Source organism: Podarcis gaigeae (assembly GCF_964106915.1).
Source record: "Podarcis gaigeae genome assembly, chromosome: 10".
NCBI lineage: Eukaryota > Metazoa > Chordata > Lepidosauria > Squamata > Lacertidae > Podarcis > Podarcis gaigeae.
Genome location: NC_139686.1, coordinates 71023071 through 71034534, shown reverse-complemented (window position 1 = coordinate 71034534; position 11464 = coordinate 71023071). Strand labels below are relative to the sequence as shown.

At 46.3% G+C, this 11464-nt stretch overlaps 1 protein-coding gene across 21 annotated transcripts in view; it reads left to right on the top strand.

Moving 5' to 3' along the window:
* Positions 1 to 2447: 2447 nt before the first annotated feature.
* The window catches only part of MAGI2 (membrane associated guanylate kinase, WW and PDZ domain containing 2), a 628972-nt gene continuing 619955 nt past the window's right edge, over positions 2448 to 11464 (top strand). For 3 of the 21 annotated variants that reach the window (XM_083701301.1, XM_083701299.1, XM_083701289.1), the window contains exon 1: positions 2448 to 3531. In XM_083701301.1, the coding sequence (XP_083557427.1) occupies positions 3228 to 3531 (304 nt within the window). In that variant the 5' untranslated portion in view covers positions 2448 to 3227. The remainder of the gene's footprint in view (positions 3532 to 11464) is intronic. The other 18 variants (XR_014555823.1, XM_083701296.1, XM_083701295.1 and 15 more) reach the window with 13 other exon arrangements.

Here is an 11464-nt window from a genome sequence, read left to right as displayed (position 1 = left end):
ATAAGCCAAAGGAGTGGAGGGGCCCCACTGTTGCTGTAACTGCTCCATAAGGCCCAGACCGGTGGACCACTGTCTATAGGCGAGAAGCAGGCATGCGTCGTGTGAATCTGGAGCACCACAGAAGCTGCTGCAAAGGTTTCTCTTGCCAGTAGACTTAAATATCAGATGTGTGTATTCTTTATCTGGGAGAGGCCATGACCATACATAGCTTCTATAGTCTACTTGGAAATAAGTCCCTTTTCTTGAAAATTTATTATAAAAGATACTTGTCAGAGCACATTTGAGAACGTCTTCCTCCTCTTCTTACTGTAACCTTTCCTTCACATTTAAAGCCATCACTTTAAAAACAACAAAAAACAACAGTGGTGCCATTCAGTGCTTTTTTCTGGGGGTACGCATACCCCTAAACATTTTGTGAATCTAAGTTTGGCCTTGTTGAAGGGCAGTATTTCAATATGAGAAGGAAAATGAGAGTATCCCTAAACTTTTTTTTTTTTTAGAAAAAAAAGCACTGGTGCCATTACATTTTTGTTTCTTTAACATGGATTCCACTGCAACAATTCAGATTTGCAAGACTCTTTAGGAGTGTGGAGGGAGGGATGAGGGGAAAAATAATACTCCCAGGTTCAGCTATGGAAGAAAGAGCAAGGCAGCAAACAGCAGAAGCCAGTACTGTTCTTGGGGGATGGGGGCGGGCTGCTATGGAGGACCTCTTGGTCCTGAATGGGGTAACTGTGCCCCTGAAGGACCAGGTGCGCAGCCTGGGAGTCATTTTGGACTCACAGCTGTCCATGGAGGTCAATTCTGTGTCCAGGGGAGCTGTCTACCAGCTCCATCTGGTACGCAGGTTGAGACCCTTCCTGCCCCTGGACTGTCTCGCCAAAGTGGTGCATGCTCTGGTTATCATTCCGCCTGGACTACTGCAACGTGCTCCACATGGGGCTACCTTTGAAGGTGACCCGGAAACTACAACTAATCCAGAATGCGGCAGCTAGACTGGGGACTGGGAGTGGCCCCCGAGACCACATAACACCAGTCTTGAAAGACCTACATTGGCTCCCAGCATGTTTCCGATCACAATTCAAAGTGTTGGTGTTGACTTTTAAAGCCCTAAACGGCCTCGGTCCAGTATACCTGAAGGAGCGTCTCCACCCCTCATCATTCTGCCCGGACACTGAGGTCCAGCGCCGAGGGCCTTCTGGTGGTTCCCTCACTGTGAGAAGCAAAGCTACAGGGAACCAGGCAGAGGGCCTTCTTGGTAGTGGTGCCCGCTCTGTGGAATGCCCTCCCATCAGATGTCAAAGAGATAAACAACTACCTGAAATTTAGAAAACATCTGAAGGCAGCCCTCATCAGGGAAGTTTTTAATGACATTTTGATGTATTTTTAATCTTTGTTGGAAGCCGCCCAGAGTGACTGGGGAAACCCAGCCAAATGGGTGGGGTACAAATAATAAATTATTATTATTATTAGTCCACACACACACAGTCTATTCAAAGGAAATATGTATGAGTAATGAAGGCAAACTGGCAAATCCATTAATTCCATGGCTACATTCTTGTAGCTGGAAACATACTTATGAGTTGCCTATGTCCTTTCTCTGATCTCTTTGTATGTTTAACCCACACCTGGAGGGCTAAATTAATATATCCTCTCCTATCTATTAAAAGCCATCCCCTACTTTGTGTTGGACTGGACAGGCAGCAGCAAAAGGTGAGGTTACATGCCATATGAGATTGTGTGAGGTCAGGGCAATGAGGCAATTGAAGCATCTTGGGGGTGGGGAGGATTCAGAGATCCCAAGTGGTGACCAACCTGCTTTCAGATGCAATGGCTGATTTTGACCTGCAGAAAGGGAAAAGGGAAAAATATAAAGAGTTGGCCTTTGAGCCAACCCCTGCAGAAAACCAGACATAAGACCTAGTTGGGCATCCTGTTCTCACAGTGGGGAAACCAGCAAGCAGGATCGGAGCCCAAGAGCAGCACCCCCTCCCGGTTTGCAGCAACTGGCAGATCCGAAGCAATGCTGGAGTCAGGGGGGCCAACTTGAATAAAATCTGGGAGCGTCTCAGGTAAACCTTGGAATGCCAATGCCCATCAACTTTTTGGGGGGATTGGCCCCCTCAAATATTGTATTGGTGTGTGTGTGTGTGAAGGGACTGTGGCCCCTGGGAGTTGGCTCCTACGGCTGGGGCCATCTGCCCCTTCCGGGATCCTTTGGCCTGGATGGTTCGCCGCAGATGCGCGCCGGCTCCGTTCAGAATCGCGCCTTTGCGCAGCGCGGGAGCGAGATGGAGCGCGCGGGGGTTGCGCGAGGCTGGCTCCGTTTTGTGCGTGTGCGCGCGGCGGCGGGGGGGGGGGCTACGTCTCCTTCGCCCAGCGCGCCAAACCTGAGGGAGAGCGAGAGACGCCGAGCGCGCGCCCGCGCGCCGGAGCCTGAGGCGCCGTTTCCCTCAGCCTGGCGGCGCTTGGCCGTGCCTGCCTCGGCGGCGGGTCCGTCTTCTCTCCTCCCTCCCCACCCACCGCTGGCTGCTCCCCGCCTTCTCCCGTCGCTTCCCTTCCCTCCCTTCTCTGCTGCTTTTGCCAGGCAAGCCAGCCTCCCTCTCGGCCTTCACTACCGGGTCAGAGGCTCCGTCTGGGGAGAGCGAGTGCGCGAGCCAGGCAGGCAGGCAGGCAGACGCCCCCCCCCCCCCGCACACATCCACGCCGCCGCCTCCTACTACTCCAGCAGCAGCAGCAGCAGCAGCAGCAGCAGCATCCACACGCAGCCCGCCCTCTCGCTCGCCCGCTCTCCCCCCTCAGGCTCGCCATCCAGTTACTGTAAAACTAGTCCGTACTCTCCCTCTCTCTCTCGCACACGCAGCATCCTGGCTGCCGCAGCTGCCATGGCCAGCAGTTCCCCGCGCTCTCGCAGCTAGAGCGGCAGAGAGGGGGGGAAGCCGCCGCCGCCGCCGCCTCAGCCCCGTCCCTCGCCCCGCTCCATCCTCCCTGCTCTCCGCCGGCCCAGACGGCAGGCGGGAGTAGCGGGAGCGGCAGGCGAGAGCAGCCCCCTCGCCCGCCCCTCTCGGCAGCCTCCCTCCTCCTCCTCGCCAGCCCCACACGAGCTAAAGGAAACTCCAAGGACACCCCGAGGCGAAGGAGAGCGAGCGAGGAGGGAGGCGGGCGGCAGGCAGGCAGGCAGGCAGGCAGGCGAGGGAGAAGCGCCCATCCCTTTCCCCCTCACGGCAATGTCCAAGGGCTTGAAGAAGAAAAGCCACTGGACGAGCCGAGTCCATGAGTGTGTCATCGTGAGGAGCCAGGAGGGCCAGCTGGGCTTCGAGCTGAAGGGGGGCGCCGAGAACGGGCAGTTCCCGTACCTGGGGGAGGTCAAGCCCGGCCAGGTGGTCTACGAGAGCGGAGGCAGCAAGTTGGTGCCCGAGGAGCTGCTGCTGGAGGTGAACGAGACCCCAGTGGCCGGGCTCACCATCCGGGATGTGCTGGCCGTGATCAAGCACTGCAAGGACCCCATCCGGCTCAAGTGCGTCAAGCAAGGTAAGCGCGGGCCGGGGGGGAGGGGAGGGGGTTGGCGGGCGAAGGGCCCCGAAGAAGAAGAAGAAGACCACGGCGGGGGGCGAGGCGCGGCAACTTCTCCGCTTCGGGGCAGTTTGGCCGCCGCCGCCGCCCCCGACCCCCTTCCTGCGGCTGGGGAAGGGGAGGCGGCGGCGGCGGCGCACAGCCTTCCTGGATCGCGCTGCGTGTCTCGCGTGCCGCACGGCAGAATTAAATGTGCGTCAGCGGCGGAGCGCCTGGAGAGCCGCGGGGAGCGGAGAAAGTTCGGCCGGGCCCAGCTGGGACTGAAGAGGGAGCAGGCCGGCGGGGAAAGGGCTGCGGAGCGAGGGATGCGCAGGACGCAAATGTGCCGAGCTGGGTCCTGGGATATCAAAAAAAGCGAGTGCTTCTGAGCAAGTGCAGAGCGCCACCTCTTCCTCTCTCCGCTTTTTGCTCAGGACAGATGCAGGGCTATCCCCACTTACTTGGGAGTAAGCTCTTTTTCTGTACTCGGTGCGTGGGACTTGCTTCTGAGTAAACATGCCTGGGAAAGGGCTGTAAGGCTGCCAGCCGCTGCACCGTTACCTGAAAGGGAATCCCGCTGAGGGCTGGGATCTGGCCCTACGAGGAAGGGCAGCACGGATCCAGGGCAGACTTCAGCCTCGGCACCGAGACTCCCCTCCCCGCCACACACCCCTTTTCAGCCCGAGTAGAAGGAAGGTATTCCAGGGCATCTTCTCCTGGCAAGGGGAGCGGTGGCACCAACGCGTGCCATGCAAGGAAGAGGGAGGGAGGGAGGAAGGAAGGAAGGAGGGGGAGAAGTGTGGCTAAACATTATGACAGCTCTGCAATAACGAGGAAAGCATCCCCGGTGACTAACCCTCCCGGGGAGTCGTAGTAGCCGCGCCGGGGACCAGCCTGCGCTAAGGCGCCGCAACGTGCCAAGGCGAGCGTGCCAATCGCTTGGGAGGACGATTGTTATTATTCCGAGTGTGGAGTTTCAGCCAATAGGAGGGCGGGGCAAAAGCCGGGGCGGGACTTAGCTCATCAGCTGGGTTTCCCCCAAGATCTGCACAAGGCGCGGGGCGTGTTCCCCTGAAGGCGCTGGCTGGGCTGCTGCGTGCCAAGTCCTTGACCACCACAAGCTTCTCACCTCTACGAAAATCAGCCGAGGGGTTTCTTGGGTCGAAAACAAGTCCTCTGACATGCTAAAATAGTGTTCCTGTTTTTTGTTTTTTATTTTTGTTTTAAAGACAGCAGTTTAAACCTAGGGGAAATTGGGGTAACCAGAACAGGCTTGAAAGGTGCTTCGTTTTTATTTTTAGTGTTGTCGTTGATTGGTAGCTTCAAAGGAGGTGGAGGTTGCAATGCAAGATTGCAAGAGAAGGTTTGCAGGGAATGGCTTTCCTGCTCATCAAGGAGCATTTAAGCAGCCCAACATATGAAACGTTTATTGGAAAGCTAGCTAAAATCCATTGGTTTAGTGCCAGTGCTGCAATTATGGGGGAGGGATAGGAAATCTGTGGCCTTCCTTGCATTCCCATCATCTCTGACTGTGGCTGTGCTCATCAGGGCTCATGGGATTTAGAGTCCAGCAACACCCGAAGCGCCATAGGTTGCCATCTCTTTTCTAGAGTTGTACTGCTATGCTTTGCATTTGAAGGTAGGGTGGTTTGTCAAGGAAGCTAAATCCATGTTAAGAAATACTTAGCGTTGACACAGAAAAGGGTAGGTAAGGTGTGGAGTCTTCCTTCTCCATTCCAAAATAAATAAATATCAAATATGTAGTGGAAAGCTGCCCTCAAATCTTGGAGTCCTAAATTAATTAAAAACAGATATCAACAACAGAAGTTATTTACAGTGCGTTGAAATAAATAGGATAACCCATGAATTAGGTAAACAGCTGCTGAATGAGGAAGACTGGCCACTTCCAGACTCCCACTATTTTGTGAGTGGCACTAAATAACATTAAGGGAGATTCAGATTGTGCTAGTAGAATGGATTTGGTGTTCTTGTGCAGCAAGCCTGCTCTCCTCCCTCCCGTCCCAACTTCTTGCACTAAGGAACGTGATGGAGAAATGCACTGGAAAGTGTGAGATAACAGTTGTTTGGTATGATGGTGTATGCCTTCCCTGCAAACAAATAAGAATGAATGTTAAATAACACAGGTCCCCTGGAAGCAACAGTTACATTATACATGTAAACTGGTTTATGCAATATTTAATTGTTACTGCTTTATCTTTGGAACCCTCGTAATTGTAGCTTAGCGATGTTGTTATGAATTCTCTTAAGAGATCCCCAGGACTTGTTAAAGAATAATTCCTAAGGTCCACAGAGAAAACTCTCGTGGGTTAAACTGCTTTGAATTTGCAGTGTGGTCATGTTCTCAGAAATACACTGGTAGGACAAGTAATGCTAATCTGTCAAAAGCAATATTCCACTACTACCAATTTGGAATGATAAACAGAATATTAATGGCAAAGTGTAACAGATGGCTTTCCTTCTCCAGCTTAATGTCCAGTGGCAAAGTTTAGGTATACTCTTTGGCTAATTACTTTCAATGATTTTTGTGCTTTTGAATGCCTCAGATGATGGATCTGATCCAAAGTTTGAATCAGGCACTTGCAATTTTACTGCTTTGTCTCATCTACTAAAGTCATACTGCTAAAACGACCATGTTTTGATTTTTGTGCAGCAAACTGTCACTTGGGTACTTTGTACAGTCCAGAGGGTATGGAGGCATGGAAAACTGTGCATTGAGTGCTGAGGGCTCAACTCTCTGGAACTGAGATTAGACAGGCACCTTCCTTGCTGAACTTCACATGCACAACTTTCCTGTTCCAGCAGGCATTTTTAGATAGTGTTTGGTTTTATTATAGATATAATAATTTTCCATGGATAGTTTTTTATGTACACTACTTAGAGATCCAAATAATTGAGCAGTATATACGGTAAATGTTGCAGGAAAAAATAATTTATATGGAAAGAGAGGGAAACAAAGTTGAAAAAGTTTTATTTTGTGAAACAAAGTTGATAAGAACTTGAGATCCCATTACTGCTAGCCTGCACTTTGATTGTTACTGACCTTAGTGGGATTTACATGTATGTGACTACATAGCCAAACTCATCTTTTTAGATATCTCCTACCAATTGAAAAGGCAGATAATATTATTGACAAATAGGCTAGAACTGATTTTAGCTTCCATTCCTTTTTACCTACATGCAAAATTATAGAATTATTTTTTAAGATAACTTGCAGTTTTGTCCATAGTTGGAAATGCAATATGATTATATCAGAATCTTATGCCTGTATATGCCTCAATTTATTCCTTACAGTAACTGGTGCTGTTCTTCAATGTCCTTCAGCTGGCAGCTCCTCCAAAGGGAGTAAGATACATGACTCAGCTTCCTTACAGGGGAAAAAACAAGTCTAGTTGATATATACACATTATCCTGGTTCACCCCCATTGCTCATCGTTAAATTTTATCTGTTTTGGAATTGAAGTCCTTCTTAGGGTAGCAATACATTCCTATCTGTAATATTTAAAACATATGTAGGCTATTGACATTTTATGGGGTTTATTTACACCATGTGCAAATCACATAAAATTGAGAATTTGGGCACCAGTTTCTATGCAAACTACATTCATAAGACAGTTTCAGTGCAAATGCTCTTAGATTAGGGAACAGCTGGCAACTCCTCTGCAGGGAATTGAATGACTTAGCTTAGCCTTCTTATAGAAGGAAGCCCTGTCCAGTTTATATATGGCCAAATGGATCTTAAAAACGCAATCCAATTTAGTTTCTACCCTCCTCCTTATTTGAAGTACAGAGGCCCTATATTAAAAGTTTGTTCCCAGTGAATTGTTTTCTCCAGTGTACAGAACAAAGAGTCATAGTCAATGAATGATGTCTGTTTTTGTAACTTTGTTCTTATTCTGTTCTAAGACATGTCAGATCAAGGTTAATTAAGTAATTATCATATTTTTTGCATACATTTATCAGTGAACCCCTCTATAAAATGTTTCACTGCAGACAGTTAATTAAAACATCATGACCTTGACTGGGGCCATGTGGCCGTTTTGGCATTTCTCTCTTGGAATTAAGTGCTGTCAAGAGTAAAAGCACAGTGTGAGATGCGTAGGTAGGGCATTGACCCTCCTACTATGGTGGTTAAAAGTGTTTGAGCACATATTTTTCTTGAACATTATTACAAATCAGTTGTCAGGTTCCCTACAGAAACAAAATTACTGAATGTTTAATTTTGTTTTACAGTAACTTGTTGAACTCTTTTAGCACAGACAATTAAAATGATACATTTTTAATGGTTTGCAGATCTGCTTCACTACATTCAGTTGCCTAAACAGTAAAAAAAATGTTTCTCTGATGTTTTAGCGGCTTACAAAATTGACCTTTGGCCTCTAGCATATTTAGATTAGAAGAGCCAGCCTGTCAGATCTCTTCCCTTACAACACTCCAGGACTGAGCCTCCTTACTTGGAAGCAAGCCATATAGATTTCCGCAGTGCTTATTTCCAAGAATTTCATCCTAAGTAAGCAAGCAGGTGTTCTTAATGGGTAGTGTGTTAACTAGGCTGGATTGCTTGAATTATGTGAAGTTTTTTACTCAGCAGGCATCTTGGTTTTGAAGGCAAGAGGTTAGCCTTGGCCTTTTGGGAGCTATAGATTGAAACTACTGACTAAATGAGTGATCTTAAGTAGCTGTTTGAGTGCAGTTATGAGCTATGCAAAGTTAGTTATTGCATCTTCCCATGCTTGCTTTGGAGTTTGTAATTGTTCTTGGATATTTAGCAAGTTTATAGCCTGCATTTAGAACCTGGCATGCTCTGGTCTATAGGGTCACAAAGAGTCGGACATGACTAAACGACTAAACAACAACAAGCCTGCATTGCAGAAGGTTGCCTTGGCCAGATAATTCTGAGAGTTAATATGTGTTGCTGTACCTGCACATTGCATAGTATGTATTGGCCTAGCTATAGCCTTACCCTTTGCAAGGCAAGTAGATTCTGCCAGGTTGCCTGTTGATTTTAGTCTTGTTTTAACAGACTGTGGTTACAAATCAGGTGTGTCTGCACTGTCTGGATGGCTCCATGACAGCCTAAATTAGAGTTGCCATACATCTGGGAATTCCTGGACATGGCCTCTTTTGGGGGTCCTACATGCCCATATAGGAGGAATTCTACATTTTAAAGCAAATGTCCTGGATTTTGTTGTTGTTTTTTAAATTGGTTGTGGGCTTCTCTGGTTCAGGTTGTGGTTTGGCGGTGGCGGAGCTATCAGGCGATTGTGCTAAAAAAGCTCAACAACTCTTTATATCCAGACCTCTTGAAATATGGCAACCCTAAAGTGCATTTTGGGAAGTGTACTTAGAAGCAGTATGACTTGAAAAACCACAGTTATATCTAGAAATATGCTTAACAGGGAGACCTTGCATCTCTGTTTATGATGATGATTCTACTGTAGCTCACACTTCTACCGTCAGTTTCTCACTTCTGCTCCATTGGAACCTTTTACAAGCTAGCTGTGTGTCAGAGTCTTCTTTTTAGATGTGTTAGCTGTGTTTGTGGATTTTATATAGTTGAAATAGGTAGCAGCATAGCAAGTACTACTATGCTACTTTAGAGATTTGGAGCAAGTGTGTATTATTTTTTGCATTTGTCAGCGACTCATTTTACCTGATTTAGGTAAACGAAATCATAAAGCAATAAAAATAGGTTAACTTATTTGATACATTGATGGTGGGACCAGAATGTTCCTTGTTCCTGGGGAGGCTATGTACATAGTGCTAGTTTGTGTAACCATTCTATCTGTTGGCAAATATTGAGTTTTTGGCCTTAAAAAAAGGACTTAAATAACAAATATTATATCAGACTAATACAGATAAATAGATAGATAGCATTGAATAAAAAGTCTGTGCCTTCACTGAAAATTAGGTAAAGCAGCCCAACATAATATGTTGAATATTGTGGTCAGTTTTAATACAACAATGCAGTGGTGGACCTTAAAAAGATGTTTCTGTCTTAAATGACATAGGTACAAGAACATAGGATGCTGTCTTATAGGGAGTCTGACTGTTGACCTAGTAGCTTGGTATTTTCTGCAGTTCAGAAAGGACTCTTGCTGAGTCTCAGCCCTACTTGAACCTGGGACCTTAAACACAAAGTAACTGCTCAGCCAATGAGTTATAACAATTCTCCAAGAATTTACTTTCTTACTGTGATTGTATATTTCATATGCAAATAGTTTCCTTCTATGACATATAGTCGTCCCCCCCCCCCGTGAAGTATATGCCTTGTCTTTTGATTTATAGATTTTATATGCCCCACTCCAGAGTTTTGACATTCCCATGAAAGCCCAATTTCCTAAATATGCAGTGGCTTTGGCTGTTGATTGAAATTTACATATTCCTATTGCATATGTACCACTGCTTTGATATTGCCCTGAATGGGAAGCCCATGTTCAGTAGGAACATGCTGTGACTGAGCTGATCTTTTCCTTCTCAGAGATTGATGTTGTGAAACATCAGAAACCAGCATTCATATCTAGATAATTCATTTTCCCTTGACACATAGCATTCATTGACTTGAGGATTTAGTATTATTGTTCACCAGGAGCTAAATCAGGGGTCAGCAAAGTTTTTCAGCAGGGGGCCGGTCTGCTGTCCCTCAGACCTTGTCGGGGGCCGGACTATATTTTGGAAAAAAATACTATCAAATTCCTGTGCCCCACAAATAACCCAGAGATGCATTTTAAATAAAATGACACATTCTACTCATGTAAAAACATGCTGATTCCTGGACTGTCCGTGGGCCAGATTTAGAAGGCGATTGGGCTGGATCCGGCCCCTGGGCCTTAGTTTGCCTACCCATGAGCTAAATGAATTTGGATTTTAAATCTGTGGCTTCTTGTTATGAGTAATTTTACTTGAGGTTATTGTCGGTTTAGGTAGTCTCTTGATGTAACTTTTAAGTGTCAATTTCTTAGCCACCCCTTCTAAAAGTCTCACGATCATCAACCATTTTGAAGAACAAACAATGGATAGAAAACAATCTAGATCTTCTTTTAAACAAAACATATGTTAGAATCCCAGCACTTTAGTGACTTTGGCTTGGCTTCCAAAGCCAAACCATACAGAGAAGACTATTAAAAAATCCCTCAGATTATCTATTGTTAAATCTCTAGGAAAGGGAGTTATCCACATCTGTTCTGCATACCTCTTCACACAGACAGGTACAGATATGTCACCAAGTGCAGAATCTATCCCAAGTACATAACCTACATTTATGCAGTTATAACCTAATATTTTAGCATGTGTAGATCAGCCTTCCATCATGCATGGCGTTAATCCATTATGCAGATGAATCTTTAAACTAGTATAACTAGCTAACTATGCTTTTGGAGAACAATGAATCATCACAGTAATTTAGGGGGGGCTCACTATTGTAAAAACAAAATTTGCAGAGGGACACAGAAGGAAGTATACAGAGAGGTAAGTGGGTGTCAGAGCTGCTCTATAGGCTGCTTTAGGAGAAAAAGCGGGAGGTATGTGAGAGAGTCCGCTCTAAGGAACACATCAAAGCACAGATCCAAAAGGACAATATTTGATTAAGAAAATCCCAGTCCACACAAGAAGCATTTTAAAAGTCATTCATGCCCAGTGGCTGACAATATACCTAATCAACAGCAATAACAATTTAAAAATAAGAACAATTGCAAATGACAATAAGTCCTTCATTAAAAACACCAATCCATACAATATTGCAGGGATGTCCAACTCGCAAGAGACTGCGATCTATTCCCGCTCTAAAAACACTGGCAGTGATCTACCATTGGGGAGGAATAGTCAAGGCTGTTGAGCTTCTTCTGGAGAGGCTTCAGAAAAGTTGTTGAGCTTTTCCATTATTTACTTACTTACT